Source organism: Typopeltis vanoorti, chromosome 7, assembly GCF_054136105.1.
Source record: "Typopeltis vanoorti isolate ZY-2024b chromosome 7, IOZ_Tvanoo_1.0, whole genome shotgun sequence".
Taxonomy (NCBI): Eukaryota; Metazoa; Arthropoda; class Arachnida; order Uropygi; family Thelyphonidae; genus Typopeltis; species Typopeltis vanoorti.
In genome coordinates, this window is record NC_143555.1 from 4,503,091 (window position 1) to 4,523,196 (window position 20,106).

General features: G+C 37.2%; 1 protein-coding gene across 2 annotated transcripts in view; it reads left to right on the forward strand.

Annotated features, from left to right (window-relative positions):
* Positions 1-20,106, forward strand: part of LOC150104457 (wings apart-like protein homolog) — a 249,014-nt gene that overhangs the window by 190,294 nt on the left and 38,614 nt on the right. For both annotated transcript variants that reach the window (XM_090395636.1, XM_090395635.1), the window contains 2 exons: positions 6,299-6,433; positions 11,109-11,319. In XM_090395636.1, the coding sequence (XP_090251762.1) occupies positions 6,299-6,433; positions 11,109-11,319 (346 nt within the window). The remainder of the gene's footprint in view (positions 1-6,298; positions 6,434-11,108; positions 11,320-20,106) is intronic.

The window sequence follows — 20,106 nt, forward strand, 5'->3', positions numbered from 1 at the left end:
AGATCAGTCCATGTTTCATTTATTATTCTGTTGCCTTTGTGTATTACAAGCATTCATTTGTGCTCCCTGAAGATGTCTCATCAACCGAGATGAAATATTGGAAGAATTAAAATAGTTTTTAATCCTTTCTTAGTGCTGTTAACACTCCATTAAACCTCCAATGAGATTATACCTATAGATATATCTATGATAAGTAGAACTATAACTGAACCAAGAAGAATGCGAGAGAAACTAACAGACTGCATAAAGATAAATAGCAGTTTGAAATGAAAACTAAACATTAAAGATTGAATGGCAAAGATCTACATCAGTTTTACAGTAATTTTTTTTTCTTTTTTTTAAACAAGGTATGTTTTATAGGCACAACATTGCACTGTTGTAGTATAGTAAAAGTAGAAGAATAGTTAAAAATTCATGCATTTTGAAAATTAGCATACTAAAAGATCAAAGTTGGACTGCTGCCACCATCTTTAAAAATACCAGCCAGAAATAGTCTCCCCCAGTTCACTTGCTGCTAAAATGTTTATTGTAAGAAAAATACTTATGGGGGGGAGTAGTCCAGTACATTTTCTTTGTGAGTGGCAGTATCATTGCAAAATTTATAACTGATTCTAGACTGCTATGATATGATTTATAAAGAGGATTCCTGTTAGAGCTTAATCATCTGTAGTAGGTGAAATTTTGTACACATACACAATCTTGTTTTTACATGATATATACATTCCAAAGAATATCGTGTAATAAAAAAAGACATCCAGTATGCATTGTATATAGAAAAATATTAGATAGCCTCAATAACTTCAAAAATTAGTAATCTCGTTAAAAGAAACACAAATTTTGTTCATTTGAGCATGTCCATCCATATTTTAATTAAAAAACATAAATCAATTTTTATTTCAGTATTTTAACAAAAAAAAAACTCAAGCATTTAGAAATAAAAATTAAATTTCAAAAAGAAAAAAATATCACAATTCAGAAACATGAAAATAGGATTTAATAATTTTTTATTCTGAATCACTTTCTGATAGAAAGCGTATCCTTTTTATGCAAAATCACTCTCATCCGAGGAAATTTTGTCCATCACCTTCATGCATTGTATACATACATATATCTTCAAGGCCCACTCTTCCTAATTTGGTTGTGGGGGCAAAAGCTGCAAGAGGAACTTCCTATGGTCACGATCCTCTGCCACCAAGCTCAGGGGTGTTCTGGTGGGATTCCCAAACGTGTCTATCCAGCGAGTCCTTGGCCTTCCACGTGGCCTCCCACCCTCTGGCTTGGCAAAGAGGGCCTGCTGAGGGAGCCTCTCTTGTGGCATTCTGACCAGGTGCCCGTACCAGCGTAACTGTGATCTCTCAACACGGAGAAGCAGTGGTTGAGTATTGAGGGTTTCCCGGCAGAGCTTCTGACTGTCGAGTTTTGTCAGCCCCGCAATCCCTCGAAGGAACCTCATTTCAGCTGCTTGGATTCGTGTCCGCATTCTTTCGGTCATTACCCAACTCTCATGACCATAGGTGAGGATGGGGACATAGACTGTATTGAAGACAGCCAGCTTTGCCTTCTGGCTTAACTCCGACTTCAATACTACCGAACGGCCAAGCTCCCGCAACATTGAGCTTGCTAAGCCAATTCGAGTATCTAACTCTACGTTCCATTTTCCATCATTCGTGAATATGGACCAAAGGTATTTAAACTTCTCCACCTGTCTCATTGGGACTCCACTTACATTTAGAGTGCACTGGGATGGTTGTCTTGAGACCACAAATGTTTCAGTTTTGGCCACACTGATCTTCATTCCGGCATCTGCACAAACAGCTACAAACCTATCCAGGGTCTGCTGGAGGTCATCTGTGGAAGAGCTAAGCAGAACTAGGTCATCTGCAAAAAGCAGATGTCCAATGCTACATTTTCCAATTCTGACACACTCACTGCCTCAGCTGTGCCTATCAATCCAGTCCATAAATATTATGAAAAGGAGGGGTGACAGAACACACCATTGGTGGAGGCCAACGGAGACTGTGAAAGGTTCAGACTTTGTGCTGTTTACCCTGACACAAAACTCTGGGCATTCATACAGGGACTTTATGGCAGCTAATAGTTGACCATCCACTCCATACTCCTGTACTACTTGCCAAAGCTTATCCCGAGGAACCCAGTCATGTGCCTTCTCCAAGTCCACAAAACATCTGTAGACATTCTTGGCATATTCCCAAGATTTCTCAAACACTTGCCTTAAAGTGAAGATTTGGTCAGTTGTGCTTCTACCAGGACGAAAGCCACATTGTTCTTCCTGGAACTTTGACTCAACTATGCTCCTGCACCGTCTTTCCAAGCACCTAGCATACACTTTCCCAGGCAGGCTGAGCAGAGAGATGCCACGATAGTTACTGCAATCCTTCTGGTCTCCCTTCTTAAAGACTGGTATTATTATGCCTGTCTGCCACTGCTTTGGTGCTCGCCCAGATATCCAAGCAGCCTGACACACTCGAGTCAGCCAGAGAACACCGTCTCGATTTAAGGCTTTTAGCATTTCAGGCCGAATTTCATCATCACCAGCAGCCTTGCCCGATTTTAGTGATTTTATTGCTAAATGGACCTCTTCTGCTGTGAGACTAGTCATTGCCCCGATCTGCACCTCTTGGATGTCCACAACTGCTGGGCCACCCGGGTTAAGGAGGCTCTCAAAGTATTCCCTCCATCTGTGAAGGATATCCTTCTCGGTTGTTAAAAGTGCACCATCAGAGGCCTTAATTGCCCCTGCTGTGCACGATTTCCTCCCTCGAAGGCAGCGGATGGTCTGCCAGAATACTCGTTCATGCATTGTATATAGAAAAATATTAGATAGCCTCAATAACTTCAAAAATTAGTAATCTTGTTAAAAGAAACACAAATTTTGTTCATTTGAGCATATCCATCCATATTTTAATTAAAAAACATAACTCAATTTTTATTTCAGTATTTTAACAAAAAAAAAAAACTCAATCATTTAGAAATAAAAATTAAATTTCAAAAAGGAAAAAATATCACAATTCAGAAACATGAAAATAGGATTTAATAATTTTTTATTCTGAATCACTTTCTGATAGAAAGCGCATCCTTTTTATGCAAAATCACTCTCATCCGAGGAAATTTTGTCCATCACCTTCATGCATTTATTGACAGTTGATTTCCTCTTATATCAGAAACCTTTTGAGGCATTGTTTCAGATGCGGGTTGATTTATTTTAACATGATTTTAATATATTGTTGTGATCCTAATTTGGACAGTTGTTTGTATAGACCCATACAAGATTTCAGATCTGATTGGATTTTAACAGCCTCGTTCAGTTATGGGATCATTAATCAGAAAATGATTTTACAATTAATTTGCCAGTTGAAGGCTCTTCAAGAATTAAATTAGTGTTATTGGTGTCTACTGGTGTGCATTTTTGGGTATGATCTTCAATCCATGTTAGCAGTGTCTTTTTCCATTTTTTCTATAAACTATATTCTGGTATATGAAGAAGAAGACTTAGTGCTCAATTTTGTACCAGAGGCTACAGCTGTCATATAGCATTTTCATTTTTTTAAATTGTTCAGATCGTATCTTCATTCAAATTAAAACTATTGCCAACAGATGTGGAACCTTCACCTTTTGCAAACCAGTCTAAGATTTCTATTTTTGCTTCTGAAGAAATTATTTTTCATTTTGGCTTCTTCTACCCAGATGTGTGGGTTTTCTGTAAATGGAGAATGCCAGGGATCCATTAGGCTAGCGTGTCTAGAAATGGGAGACTGTTGTTTTTTTTACTTTTCTTAGGTAATCTGGATCTTGGGGTGTTGATTAAGAAAATGTGGAGCATATCCAGTCCATGTGATCAGATGGGAAAACAGATGATCTACATAGTGTAGCCAGACGGTGGGTTTATATGGGGCAGAGTTCAGACCATTTTTAAAAAAAAAAACAACGTCTCCATGAAGAAGTTGGCCAGAGTATTCTCTCTATCTGTTTGTAGAATTTTCCTTGCCAAAACAAACAAAACAGCCTGTTTTGAACTGAAACAGGCCTGAGATATCAGGAGGAAATATGGCATGGATGAGGTCTAAGGTGTCTTTGAGTGGGACATTTCTGAATATGAGTGTATTGTGATGTGAGATTTTCTATACTGGCTTTAAAGTGGGCTGAGTTTTTTATGTGTTGCCAGTATATTGCGTGAGTACTTTGGCTAATTTGTAAGTGGGTGAATTAGTGTCATCAATAGTGGGATAGTAATGGCACATTTTGTTTATAGATTTTTGGTAGTCCATATATCCGGGGGAAGGGGTCTAGAGTTATACGGTTTTAGTTTGTGACTTCCACAGGCCAGAGTTGACCTTTTTAAGGAGCCTATGAAATGTTCTGATTTGTGTATTGGTGGGATCGTAGTCTGTAGGAAGGAAGGTAGGTAGAGCAATCTCAAGGTAAGGTGTTCCACCATTACAACCACTCAGGACTTGCTAACCACGCTTCGGACACCCACTGCAGCAAATACAAATACAAGAGGCTATTCCTCGAATGTGTCTGAGAAACTTTCCAAACGTCAACAAATTTGGGTGCATAAGACTGTCCCAAATTGGGGAAGCACTCATCCTCAGAACTTTAACCCAACGACCGAAACCACCCAATCCATCCCAATAGGAGGTGCTATTTAGGATTCTAGACCCAACTTTGGTTACCTTTCTAAAGCCTCATTTGTCCAGTGTTAGTGCCTATGGACACCTATCGTTGTTTTTGTGATCCCTGATGATGGTAGTTTAGCATTGTCAAAATATAGGAAAGTTGATTAAAGTTATTATAATTAATATTTTAGTATATATTGTTATTTCCTGCAAAATAATAATTATTTGGAGTACTTATTTTGAATAATATAGATATTATATTATTATATAATACTAGCCCCCCCCCCCCAGTTCTGGATTGGTAGGTCGGGTCTCCTTGAATTCTGAGATGGCTCGAATTTTGATGACTCGATAATAATAATAATTATTATTATTTTATAATACACCCTCTGTCCAAAAAGAAACCGAACTTTTTGAAAATCGAAGAAACTAGTGGCGTCACCTGTTGTATCTTTTTGTTGTTGAAAGCGGCAACCTTATTAGTGTTGTGTTAACTGTTTATGACATTTGTTTCATTAGAAGCCAAGTTATAGTGCCAAGAGTGACAATGTGTTTTGACGAATGATCGGAAAATGATAGTGTTCAATTTGATACATTTTTTGGTCGACGGTCAACTTGTGGGGAACAAATTGCGAATTCATTTTACAAAGGCCCAAAATGTTGTGCACAGTTAATTTTTGAATCCCTAATTCATCTTCAATCAATCGCATGGACTATTTCGGTTTTCTTTGATGAAATCATGCGCTTTTTTGGATGTTAACTTCGCTCAGTATGTTTTTGGACGACCCAGCTTTTCATCGTCCTCAAGCGTCTCACGACCACTTTGAAATCACTTAAACTACTTGTAAACTTGAGTACGGAATAAGCATTCATCACCGTATGCTTTTTGAAGCATTTCGGTAAAACATTTTAACAAGTTTAACACAAAAGTCAATCGCAGCTCTCTGTTTGAAACTCATTTTCCGACCGTTCGTCAAAACACACTGTCATTCTTTACACTATAACTCGGCTTCTAATGAAACAAATGTCATAAACAGTTGACACAACACTAATGAAGGTTGCCGCTTCTGACAACAAAAAGATACAACAGGTGGCGCCACTAGCTTCTAATATTTTCGAAAAGTTCGATTTCTTTTTTGACAGAGGGTGTAAATATTCCACTTGGAATACTTATTATAAAAACAGCTTAAGGGCCTTTGCATCTGGCCTAAAGAAAGAGGAAAATAAGATAACATTTAAATACAACTTGTGCAATGAATCTATCTGAAGTCCATTATGATCAACTGTGTATGCAAGATGTTCTTCAACATATAATCATGCAAAATACATAGAATGGTTCAAGATAATCTTAGTTACTTTTTTATTTCATGTTGGAACATGGTTGTTAGTGGTGACTAGTTCATATCCTGAACAGAAATCAAGCAAGTATTTAATCATTATTAGCTTAGCTCTGTTAAACAATGAATCCAAGATACACAGACATGTTTTAAGAAAATATGGCTGTGTATCTTGGATTCATTGTTTTTTGGGTCTCTAATAAGAATAAGCTTTTCATTTTTCTGTATATTAGGATTAAAAGAATTCCTCTATTTCTTAGGTATGGAAGTGCAATATTTGTAGCTGTCCACATTTATTATATTTAATTTTTTTTTCTTTTGTAGTCTACTGAACTACTCATAACCCTTATGGAGAGTTCCAAAGAAAATAGAGAGCAGCTTGTAGAGACTCAGATTACTGGATCATATGATTCTGTTCATGATGGTGTGGAAATATCTGCATTAGAAGCACTTGTTGAGGTATGGCATTATTGGCACTTGCTAATGAATTGTAATGATGGTATCATTTTAATCAGATACAGAATTTAAAAAAAATCTGTAGATTACTAACTAATAATTTTGATAATCCATGCCATAATTTAATAAAAGTGTTTTTTCTTGCTGAGACTTTAAAGAGTTCCCTTAGATTTGTGATCTATGGATATTGGAATAAGAACTACAAAAGCATTATGGAAGTCAAATGAAACATTCTTACTGTATATGCTGGCATACAAGGCAGTTGAGTATATATACACCCCCCCCCCCCCACACACACACACTGTGCTATGCTCATATAAGTCAATAAAATTTGTTTTTAATGGTTTTTATTTATTATATGGTAATTCATGTGATCATTGCTCCTGTAAGATTTCATCATCATCAAATTCCTGCCATGTACCCTCAAGGGGGTGTACAGGATATGATAGTACTACATGAAAAAAATTACATCATTACTAACTTTCTATCTACAGTTTTCCTCCAAATCAGTCTGTTAGCATGGGAATATAACAGAGATCTGTATTTAAGTTTTGTCGATTTGGAAAAGGCATATGACAAGGTGCCAAGAGAGAAGCAATACTTAGTCTTTATTTGTGTTGTAAGTCAGCAGTTAGAATTGATGGAAGTACAGGAAGATGGTTTAATGTTAAGTCTCGTGTGAGACAAAGATGTACATCCCTCTGTTATTCATTATCTATATGGATCACATTATGAAGGAAAGTGGTATTAAACATGATATCAAAATTGGAGATGTTAATTTCAGCTCTTTGCTTTATGTTATAATTATCAATAAATCCGTTACGAATTTATTGCAAGATTCATTGACTAAATTGAATAACTATTATAATAGATATGGTATGAAGGTCAGCAATAAAAAAAAGACAAAGACAATGAAAATAGGCAGAATCGTTGAAAATGTCAACTGCATTGTGAACGGAGAACCTGTGGAACAAGTAAAACATTTCACCTACTTAGGCATGATTTTTAGTGAAGATGGTAAATTAAATATGGAAATAGACAACAGAATCAATAAAGCTGGTATAGTACGAAGTCAATTGAATAAATTCATATGGAATAAGAGAGAAATTAGTTGGAACACTAAATTAGCTGTATACAAGACAGTGTTCAAACCAGTTTTAACTTATGGATCTGAGAGCTGGGTCAGAAGTAAAACACTTGACCAAAGACTAGAGACCACAGATATGAGAATCCTGAGAAAGATTAGCGGCGTGAACAGATGGAATCAATGACAATATCATATTAAAAATGAGGATATTAGGAAAGAACAACTTGACATTGTCAGCATCCAGGAATGCATTAGCAGAGCTAATCTCAGGTCATTGGTCATGTGGTATGGTCATTTAAACAGAATGGGCGAGGAAAGATTGGAAAAACAAGTGTTCTCTGCCAGGTTGGCAGGAAAAACGACCCAGAGGAAGACCCAAGATATAGGTGGATTGATACGATACAAAGTGCCTTAGAGGACAGATATATAAGATCTGATAATATTGGAGTCTTGACAAGTAACAGACTGATCTGAAGGAAAATTGTAGATAGGAAGTTAGTAATGATGTAAATTTTTCATGTAGTACTATCTTATCCTGTACACCCCTTGAGGGTACAAAGCAGGAATTTGATAATGATGAAATATGAAGAAATGAGAGGCATATAAAATCAAATGACATGTACAGAAGAACAATGGTGATCTTAGACAAGGATATATGTAATATGCAAAGAAGAAATAAAAAATCAGATGAAGAGAATATATCTCCATGAATTACTGAATAGGAACGTTACTTTTGCAATTCAAAATTACATACCAACTATCACTAATGTAGAACCACAATCAAGGCAAGAACTTAGCAATATAGTACGTTCATTCAGGAACGGATAAAATTCCTGCAGAGTTGCTGAAAGCAGGAGGGAAGAAACTACGGGACAAAATATACAAATTTATTTTAATCATATAGAACAAAGAGCAAATGCCAAAAGGATAAAGAAAGAGTCTGATCTGCCCCATTATACAAAAATAATGTGAAAACAGTTTGTGGAAATTTATAGATATATTTCCATTTCTCTGTTATGTACAACATTCAAAATATTTCTAGACATTTTATAGAAATGTATGTCAATGTATCTATGATATATTTTGAATAATGATATATATTACAAAAAAGTTAAATTTAAAATATATTTTTTTCAAACATCATTATTCAAAGTATTTACTTCTATTTCGAAAACCAGATTAAACTCACTTATGGAAAAAGTAATTGGTGTCTACCATGCACATTTGTTTCAGGAAAGGCAAATCTCCAATTGATCAGATATATATAGTTGAATACTTATATCAAATTCCCAAAATTTCTCTAATAATTATTTATCAGATGTTTGCTGATTTCCAGCAAGCATATGACAGCATTAATAGAGAAAAATTATATGAGATTATGATACATTTTGAAATACCAGATAAGCTAGCATGACTTATCACACACTTTTACATAAACATGGCAAAAAGGAAACTGAATAATGTTGTTAGCATATGGAAGTATACAGGATACCAGTATTGGCATTTGGATCCAGGATGAAATATTGGTCAAAGATTGCTACTTCCTAGCTGAAGGGTAAGATAGTACATGCTACCATCATTCTCCCAAGCATTCTGTGTCTGTAGATATGTGTGGTCACTGGCTGATTTGGGGGATGAAAAATCAAAGTTTTCAGGAGAAAACTCTCAACCTCTACATGAGACCTTACTTCATTTCCGTGTGATGGTACAGTACCCCTCTTCCCCTTTTTTATGGGAATGTACAGCACCATCTGAGCCCCCCCCCCCCCCCACACACACACACAGATTTTATCTGGGTTCTGGAACTGGCATAGGCCTGACGAATCAGGCCTATGGCTGGGTCAGTATTCCTGGCTGTAATCTGTGTGTGTTCAGAAGGCCGATTTGCCTGCTCGTGGGATGAAAAAGCCCAGATAAACTGGCAGAAAAAACCTGTGTCCATGCCCAAGACCGGCTAACTTGGCTATGGCTGAGGAAGATCCTTAAGCTCCTTCCCCAGGCATATGGTTGTGAAGTGCAAAGCCACTAGGCTAACCGCACGGACACAATGAGACCTGTTACCTCACCTTTAGTCAAAAATACCTGAAAAAGGTTCCTAGATCCATAGACAGGAATTAAACTCAGGTCTCTGATCAAAGGGCTTTGTTTATACTAACTGAGCTACAGATTCTACTCTGAAGAATGATGAAATAAGCTTCAGTATTCCTTGCTAATGACTTAAGTTTTAAAAAAATGTGAAATTTTTACATAAAGATATGCATATGTGTACAAAAGAACTATTTAGGAAGGAAACGTCTATCACTGATTATATTATTTTGCAGAAAAGTAGCTTTAAATTTGTACCAAGTGCAAAAGTTATAATAAGATACAAAATTGGTAGTGATCATTATCATTTAATCATATAAAAAAAGTGAGCACAGAGCATGAAAGGAACAAAGGGATGAATTGAAAAAGAAAGAAGTGCAGGATAAAGCAGTGATATTGCAAATCAAGTTGAGTTTTTGAACCAAAGCATGTAGAAAATCTTAAAGAAAATTCAGAGATTTAAATTTGTTTTAATAAGCATAACAGAAGAGTTGTGTGGAAAGAGAAAATAAGGAAAAACAGCACAATTAACTGGGGAAAAAAAGACTGAAAGAGAACAGAAAAAGTGTAAGATTCAAATATAGTAAAAGAAGACATTATTGCAGATAGCAGCACACATGGGAGGATTTTTGGTTCAAAATGAAGAAAACTGTAGGTGTATGGGAGAGGGGGCTTTTACAAAATATATTTCTCAAGAGAAAATATGGGTGAAGAAATAATAGAAAGATGAAGGAATATTTCTCAGAATTACTGCATTCTGATGAAGGCCAAAAGTGATTGAGAGTGATAATGAAGAGAATGAGATTACAATAGAAGAAATAACTCCAGAGATTATTAAATTTATGGTGAAGGTAGGAGAAATGCTGATGTAAAAAAAGTGGAGACAGATAGCTGTAGTCATTGAGGAATTTCTCTCTTTTGCATGTTAGGTTAGGTGAGGCCCTATTGCTGAGTTTTGGAACCATTCCAGTGTACTTCCTAACAAGTACAATTTAAAGGTCTTGAAGGCTTTCTGACTACCCATAGTATTAGTATCTACTGTAGGTTGAACAACCTCACATGTGTAGGATTACCATTAGAAAAATAAATAAATCTAAAGCTTTATGCCAAAAGAAGCAAACACTGTTTGGGATTTCCCCTTCACATTTAGAGATACATGGTTTGTTAATATCTCACTATCCACTTACTGAGATACCTACAACTATTTGAACAAAATGCAAGTTCCTGCTTTTTTCTCTTTCATAACTGTTTTGGAAGCATTGGTAGTTTTCTTGCATCTGTTTCAGGCTTGAGTATAAGCACTAAAGGAAGATGCAGTTCTTGATGTAAGCCAGTTGTGATATGCTTGATTTTTTTTGCTTGTACATACATCCTTGGCACACCTTTAGGTGTGCCAAGGTTTAGTTAAGGAATGGCAGTTCATAGTACTGTGGGGAATCTATGAAACTTTTAAATAATTTGTAGATTAACAAACTGGATAGTTCATAAACCATTTGCCACTTACAGGTCTTAATGAGTAAATTAGACGCTGCCAGACAGTCAGAAGAGCAGGCTGATGCATTACTTAGTTCACAAGAAAAGAAAACTGAAGAACATCAGAAACAGAGACAACAAGAACAAAATAATACTAATAGTCAGACTTCTGCACCAGTTGCTTCTTCTACTTCTCAAGCTATTCAAGCTGAAGCTTTAGCATTGGAGGAAACCTTAATGAAAGGTAAACTTTTTTTATATTTTCATAACTATATGAAATATTTGCCATAATTTATATCCTATTGAAAAATTCAGTTAATGGCAGTATACTACTGCTTCTGTGTGTACTTGAATAAATTAGAATTAGTAAGCAAATGATACCAGAAAAGTATTTTTACTGTGATTCAGTAGGGACATTTCATGTTATTCTGATAATTTTTTCAAGCATGCTGCTGTTGAATAAAGTATGTTATATAAAAAATATTATAATATTGGTATTCATAAAAAAAAAGGCTTAGGTGTTGTTCATTATCCATGATAAAGCTTAAGGGTATAACTAACACCAAGAGGAAAAAATAATTTATTAAACTCACTAATATTTTGCTGGTTTTCTACCCAGCATTATCAGAACACAATGATGACTGTGACAGGCAAACAGGCCCTATTGCTGAGTTTTGGAACCATTCCATTGTACTTCCTAAAGAGTACAATTTAAAGGTCTTGAAGTCTTTCTGACTATCCATATTAGTATCTACTGTAAGTTGAACAACCTCACATGTATAGGATTACCATTAGAAAAATAAATAAATCTAAAGCTCTATGCCAAAAGAAGCAAACACTGTTTGGGATTTCCCCTTCACATTTAGAGATACATGGATTTTATTTTTCAACATAATCTCTCTTAAGACTAATACATTTATTCCAGCGCCATTATCCTGTCCCTGTAGTGGTTCTCAGTAAGATCTGTAAAATACCCCTCTACAGCTGCAATCACCTTGATTCGACGAAAAACGGTGACTAGCGAGGAAGAGTTTTAGTTTTGGGAAGATACAGAAGTCAGAGGGAGTCAAATCTGGGGAATAGGGTGGATGTTCCAACATCCACCCTATTCCCCAGATCCCTTAATTTTCCCATTGCCAAGACATGTTTGTGGGCAGGTGCATTGTCCCAATGAAAAATGATTTTTTTTCTTTTTCAAACTGGGTCTTCTCTCACGAATTTTTTTATCTAGTCTGGTTAAAAGATCGGAATAATATTCTCCGGTTATTGTTTTACCCTTTTCAAGATAATTAATAAACGAAATGTCTTTAGCATCTCAAAACACCAATGCTATGACCTTTCCTGCTGATGGAACCAATTTTGTCTTCTTTGGCACTGAACAACTGACTTCTGTCTGCTGTTTTGACTGCTGTTTGGATTTTGGCATGTTATGGTAAATATCCAAGTCTCATCCATAGTAATAAATTGATGCACAAAATTAGTTTTATTCTTGTTAAAATGCTCTAAATGCTGTTCAGAGATTTTCATGTGAGTGCATTTTTGATCTGCTGTGAGCAAGCGTGGCACTCATCTTGTGCAGAGCTTTTTTCATATGCAATTCTTCATGCAAAATATATCCTGCACATTCTTTTGAAATGCCTATAGTCTCAGCAATTTCACGCACTTTTACTCACCAGTCATCCAATACCATATCATTCACTTGATCAATGATTTCTGGCGGTGGTGTGTTTGGTGTGACGTTTTGGACGTCCTTCACGTGGATCATCTTCAAGGCTGGTGCGGCCATGTTTACATTAGGCAGCCCATTTCTTAATTGTCAAAAACGAAGGAGAAGAGTGCCCATAAACGTTTATGAATTTTGAATGAATTTCTTTTGCCGTTTAAACCTTCTTTTATAAAGAAGTTTATAACCACACAATACTCAATTTTATCCATTTCAACATTACAGACAACACTTTTGCTTCAGACAGCTGTATAAAACAAACTACTTGATAGAATGACTTGCAACTTCACATGGATGCTTATGACACATGTACCAACTTGGAAAAAAAAATCTTGTTGATAGTGGTGTTGCCATCTATTGTCGAGGTCAAGAACTTTTCAGACCACCCTTGTACTAAACTGAGTAATTGTAGAAACAATTTAAATTGTAACTGACACCTAATGTTCCTTACGTGGCACTCTGTATGGGTCAGATCGTCATCATTAAATTCCTGACATGCATCCTCAATGGGTGTACAGCATATGATAGTCTTCATCATCATCATTTATTTATAATTTTACAATTATAAATAGGGAACCAATCAAAACAAATAAGTAGTCTTTGTACACTAAGATAGGACTTGGAGGTTGTTATGATGTGAAGGAAAACCAGGCTTCTCTGTCATATGCTAATTGACAGATCTCTGATACAGAGAGTTGGGGGGGGGGAAACAGGGATAATATTGCTGATGTATTTTCAATATGGAGTTTGGGGTCTGCCTCTTTTTCTTTTTCCATCTGTAGGGGCGTAGAGGACCTGAGCATCAAAGGGTACAGAGGGTGGATGTCTAAGTTGGTGGCCGAGCCATTTTATTTAGTTTCTTTGAACTGTGCTGACTAGTGGATCTTGCTGGGTTTCATCTAATATAGTAGAGTTGGGATGTGGTCTTCCCAGGAGTAATCCAGAATATTTCTTAGATATGTAGTTCCAAAGCTATTTATAATATTGGTCGCTGCTTTTTGTTGAGATGTTCCAGGTCTGGGAGCCGTACAGAAAGATGGACTGGCTGGTGCACTTGTAAAGATGAATCTTCATCTCTTTTGAGATGAGGCTCGACTTCCATACTTTATTAAGACTTCTGTGGAACTGCAGTGCTTTCTGTTTTCTTGTTTTAATGTCTGTTAAGGAATCTGAGATCCAAGGTATACAAAGTCCTTTACTTCTTCAAGGTGATCATTTTGATTTATATAGATGTGCCCATCTATCTAATGTTTTAATGTCTTTGTTCTTTGGAAGTTTATTTTTACTCCAAATATTTCTGCGGTTCTCCTAAGACTGTTAAAGTGGTTTTGGACATCTGTAGTGTTGGAGTCAGTGAGGACAATATCATCTGCAAAGCTCAGGTCTTCAAGGTGCATCTGTATATATGAGTCTTTGATAAGGATTCCAGGTTTAACTTGCATTAATTTAAAAATATAATCAATCACTATGATGAAAAGATATGGGACCAGAGTATCTCCCTGTAGTGATGGGAAAACTGTCTGTTTTGTCTCCGTTAACTAGTACTGTGACTTGATATTCCTGGTAGGGTGCCTTGATTGCCCTGATAAGTTTAGTTGGAATGCCATAAAGTTGAGCATGTCCCATAGTCGTTCCCTATCAGCAGAATCAAATGCTTTAGTAAAGTCAATAAAATTCAAAAGCAATGGTAGATTCTTGTCCTTTGAACCTTCTATTAGTCTTCTGATGCAGCGAATGTGTTCTTGGTTTTTGTCCACATTTTTTGAGGAATCCAGCCTGGTTTGTACAAAGTAATGGAGTTATATGTGGTTCCATTCTATTTGATATCATTCTATTGTAGATTTTTGAGTGTGATTCCTCTGTAGTTTTCAGGCTTGTTCAGGGTTACCCTTTTAGGAATTGGTATTATTAGACCCTCTTTTCACTGTTCAGGAACTTCCCCAGAGGAAAGTGCAAAGTTATATATGTGTAGAAGTTGCTCTTTGATATCTGTAGAGCAGTGCTTTAAAGCCTCAACTGTGATGGCATCTGCTCCTGGTGATTTTCCTGCTTTTTTGTTCAAGGGCCATTGTACTCCTGAATGGTGAAATCGTTGCGGTTGATGCTAAGAGTTTCCGGTACTGTGTTTTTCGAGATGAAATCAATGTTTGGGGTGTTTAGAAGAGTTTGGAAGTGTGCCTTCCATTCATCAAGTTCTTCAGTCTTGTTTTCAAACGAGGTTCCATCTTTTTTCTTCATTCTCAATACCCTGGGTTTTGTGCTTTCTGCTGTGCTCAGGGACGTCGCCATTTTGTAAGTTTCTCTTGTGCAATTTTTGACAGTGTTCTAGCTCTTGACAGACGTTCTGGATGTAGGCTTCTTTATTATTATTATTATTATTATTATTATTATTGTTATTATTACCACGGGCTACTCCAGGAGTCCTTAGACTCATCGAGGGAGGCCCTAAACATCATGTTCACACAGCTGTTCAACATTCTCACAGTATCTATCATACCTTGCCTTGAACTCGCTCACTGTCATAGCACCTACAACAGACTCTGGCAGCTTATTCCACTCATTTACCACTCTAAAAGTAAAGAACCCAGCTCTAACACCCCTGCTAACCACGCTCTTGCCCAGCTTCCATGGGTGTCCCCTAGTTCTCCCACCACCAGTCCTGATCTCAAAAATATCATCTGAATTAATCCTATAGAATCCTTTTAGCAATTTGAATGTCTCAATCATATCTCCCCTTTTCCGCCTATCAACTAGTTTCTGCAACCCACAAATCTTCAACCTGTTCTCATATGGTTCATTCCATAGACCTGCTATCATCTTAATCACTCGCCTCTGGATCCTCTCAACCTCCTCCCCATCAAGAAGGAACCGAGGTGACCAAATCTGGGCACAGTAGTCGAGATGAGGTCTTATCAGGGCTCGGTACAGAGGTACAATAACTTGTTTTTCTCTGCTCGTCAAGGTATTTTTCAACAAACAAGTGAGTTGATGAGCTGATTTAGCTACTTTCGCAATGTGCCCCCCTAAACTTCATCTCCCCACCAACACTCCCAAGTCCCTGGCCTCATCAATCTCTTGGAGTACAGTTCCACCAATGTGGTATACTGCTGCTAATCTTTTCACTCCGAAATGCATAACCTTACATTTTGTCACATTAAATTGACATCCATTCTCCTTAGTCCAGAACTCCAATCTATCTAAGTCATCTTGCAAGACTTTGACATCTTCTGCATTCACTATCGCCCTACCCAACTTTGCATCATCAGCGAACAAATGAACTGTCCCACTTAGACCCTTCCCTATATCGTTAATGAACAGATTAAACAGCAGTGGTCCAAGAACAGAACCCTGTGGCACACCACTAGTCACAGGCCGTTTTTTTGGACTCTACTCCTGAATAAACTACTCTTTGATATCTCTCCATCAACCACCCAGCTATCCATCTCACCAACCCTATATCCATTCCCATATGTTGTAGTTTACGGATTAGAATTCCATGTGGTATCCTGTCAAACGCCTTTGCCAGATCCAGCAGTATCACTGTAAACCCATTTCCCTTATCCAGTTCAGCCGTCACCTTGTTATAAAACTTGAGCAAGTTACTGAGGCATGATCTACCCTTCACAAAGCCATGCTGTCCTCTGTACAGTATCTCATTTTCATCAATCCATTCCTGTATTTTTCCCTTGACTACTTTCTCCAAGACCTTGACAATGACTCCTGATATGCTGATCGGTCGGTAATTTGCAACCATAGTCTTGGATCCTCCTTTATGCAGTGAAACTATTTTCCCCTCTTTCCACGCCTTCGGGACTAGGCCAGACCTGAGACTCAGATTAAACAACATGGTCAAGGGCGCTGATAATTCATTAGCCGCTTCATGCAAGACCCGTGCCGGTATACCATCCAATCTCACAGATGTATTCACATTAAGGTTCTGTAACAGACTATTCACCTCCACTTCATTCATCACAATTCCCATATAAACTAATGGTTCCTTCATTTTTTCAACGTCACCACCTGGATGATATACTTTTGCAAAGTGCGCGCTCAGTAACTCCACTATATCGACTGGTTCAGTGAACTCTTTAACATTGTCATTCCTTAAAATCATTTTGCCATGTACAGTTTTTTTCTTGCTTGCAGCATATTGAAAGAACTGTTTGGGATTCTCTTTTGCTTGCATAGCTAGTTTCCTTTCATAATCGGCTTTTGCTGTTTTTACCACACTCGTTACCCTTCTGGCCTGTACTTTATACCGTTCGTGTGCCTGCAGGTCACCCCTTTCTTTAAATTCCCTCCATAGTTGTTTCTTTTTTTGCAGCTCAAGCTTAATGGTGTTATTCATCCATTTAACCCCTCCTCGTTTCACTATTCGGACCTTAGGTATACAATCAGCCATAACCTCCTGTAAATGATCTTTGATCACTTCCCATGCTCTATCGACGTCCAGCCCTTGCAGTTGTACATGCCATGGCACTGATCCAAGCAATCTCCTAAGCTTGTCATACTTGCCAGCACGGTAATTCCACATATACCCTGTCTTAATCACAAATTTCACACCTTTAGCCACCTCCCAGGTCAAGACCTTATGATCACTCTCACCAATAGGTGGCAACATGGTCATATTCATTACAGTCAAATTCTCAGATACTATTACCAGGTCAAGCACTCTCATACCCCTAGTATTTTCAATTACATGCTGTTTCAGATAGTTATCCCTTAATAATTGAATAAAATCCATTTCCTTCCTCACATGTGTCCTCTCCTCCTTCCAATCAATGTTACCATAGTTGAAATCCCCCATAATAATTACCCTCCTTCCACTCATTTCATCAATTTGTTTATGCATACCATCTCCACCATCTATTCCATCACCTGGTCTATAGCAGCACCCAACTGTATATTTTATTCTGCCAGTATCAATCTCACACCGAATAGCCTCAAATGAGCTCCTTTCACTATCCTGCAATACTTCAATTCTCCTTGGCTATAGTTCATCAGCTATCATCAATAACACCCCTCCCCCCAATTTTATTCTCTCTGTCCCTCCTAAACATACTATAACCTACACATTCTATCCCACTAACTATATCATCTTCCATCAGCCATGTTTCACTAATGCCAATAACCTGTGGCCAGGAAGAGCCAATCAAGGCCAAAAATTCTTCCTTCTTGTTCCTAATACTCCTGGCATTAGTATACATGAATTGCAGTGTTCCCTTAATCCCACCCCTATCTTGATGCGTTATTCTAAATATCCCATTCCCATTTTTTGTCCTTATTGCTGGCTCAGGTACATTATATACATTTTTACACTCAACTGTCTCACTGATGTCTGGATATCCACTCCCCCCCCCCTCCTTGGTAGTTCTAGTTTCCCTGGTTCTGCACATCCATTTTCACTTCATTCAGCAACACTTTTTCCAGTCTCCGCACACCAAGTCCATTCAAATGCAGGCCATCCATCTTGTATAAGTCCTTTCGCCCATCAAACTCATTCCACACATCCACAAATTCCACACCACACCGTCCGCATAACCTGCGCATAATATCATTTGCGATTATGGCCCTCCTTCTAAACTCCTCTCTGTCATACCGTTATCTTTTGAGAGAGCTTCATATACCTCTGTGTTTAATTGCTTTAGTTCATTTTTATATTGAAGGGAATCTTGGATTTTTACTTTGCGTTTTATTTATATGATAGTACTATATGAAGAACTTGCATTATTACTAACTTCCTACCTGCAACTTTCCTCCAAATCAATGTTACCTGTATAAGACTCCAACATTATCAGATCTTATATTTCTGTCTTCTAAGGCACTTTTTACTGTATCAATCCACCTATATCTTGGTCTTCCTGATACTGGGTCAGATACTACAAGGTTAATTCAGAGAAGTCTGGATATCAGGTCTTAATCTTTGGTAAATTAATGCATCCATGCTTGTCGAGGTTAGGAGAGTGCTTCATAGCTGATTCTGATTCTAAGAATAGCCTCTCAGACCTGTAATGACATCTCTGTAATAATGATGTTTTTTGCCATCTGATCATATGAGGAGTATCCACACGGTCTGCCAATCCCAACTTGCCATACAGATGATCTTGGATGTAATTTTTATATTTCTTCGAGGCATATGTTAACCGATCTACCAGTCTGTCCAAAGTAACTAACTTGCAGCACAAGGAACTTTATACACTCCCTGATGTTCAAGATTACATCAAGCAATACATAGTCTCTATTTGAGCTGTAAATCAGCAGTTAGAATTGAAGGAGGTACAGTAAGGTGGTTTAATGTTAAGTCAGGTGTGAGACAAGGGTATACATTATATCCACTGTTATTCATCATTTATATGGATCACATTATAAAGGAAAGTGGTATTAAACCTGAAATCAAAGTTGGAGTTGTCAATCTCAGCATCATTACTTTATGCAGATTGTGCTATACTCCTAAATAGTGGACAAGTCGGTAGGATTCCCTCACCAAATTGAATAACTTCTGTATTGTAATAAATTTGGTATGAAAATAGGCAGAAACATTGAAAACATCAACTGCATCCTGAACATAGAACCTATAGAACAAGTAAAACATTTCAGCTATTTAGGCACAATTTTTAGTGAAGTTGATATGGTAGGAAAGCAGCTGAATCAATTTATATATGGAATAAGAAAGAAATTAGTGAAAAAAACACTAAATTAGGTTGAACCAGGTTTAACTTATGGATTTGAGAGCTGGGTTAGAAATAAAACACTTGATCAAAGACTGGAGATTAACAGGTGGCAACAATGGCAGTATCATATTAAAAACGAGGCCATTAGGAAAGAACTTGACATTGTTAGCAGAGCTAATCTCAGGTGGTATGATCACTTAAACAGAATGGGAAAGGAAAGATTAGTTAAGCAAATGTTATTTTGACAGGATGGCAGGAAAAAGACCCAGAGGAAGACCAAGATGTAGGTTGATTGATACAGTGAAAAATGCCTTAGAAGTCAGAAATATAAGATCTGATATATGAATGTTGACAGATGAGCTAATCTGGAATGAAAATTGTTGATAGGAAGTTAGTAATGATGATGATGTAACTTTTCATATAGTACTGTCATAAAATCCGGTAACAATCCCCACCTCCGAGGGTAGATGTCAGGAATTTGATGATGATGATATTCAATACGATGAAGTCGATCTTTAAAAGAACATATAAAATTAGCTAGTTAAATGAAGGGTTTGAAAGGCATGGAAATCATATTTGCAAAGAACTTTGGCTATTTTTTCAAATGTACCCTTAGTTTTGCTGTGATCCTGTGTGT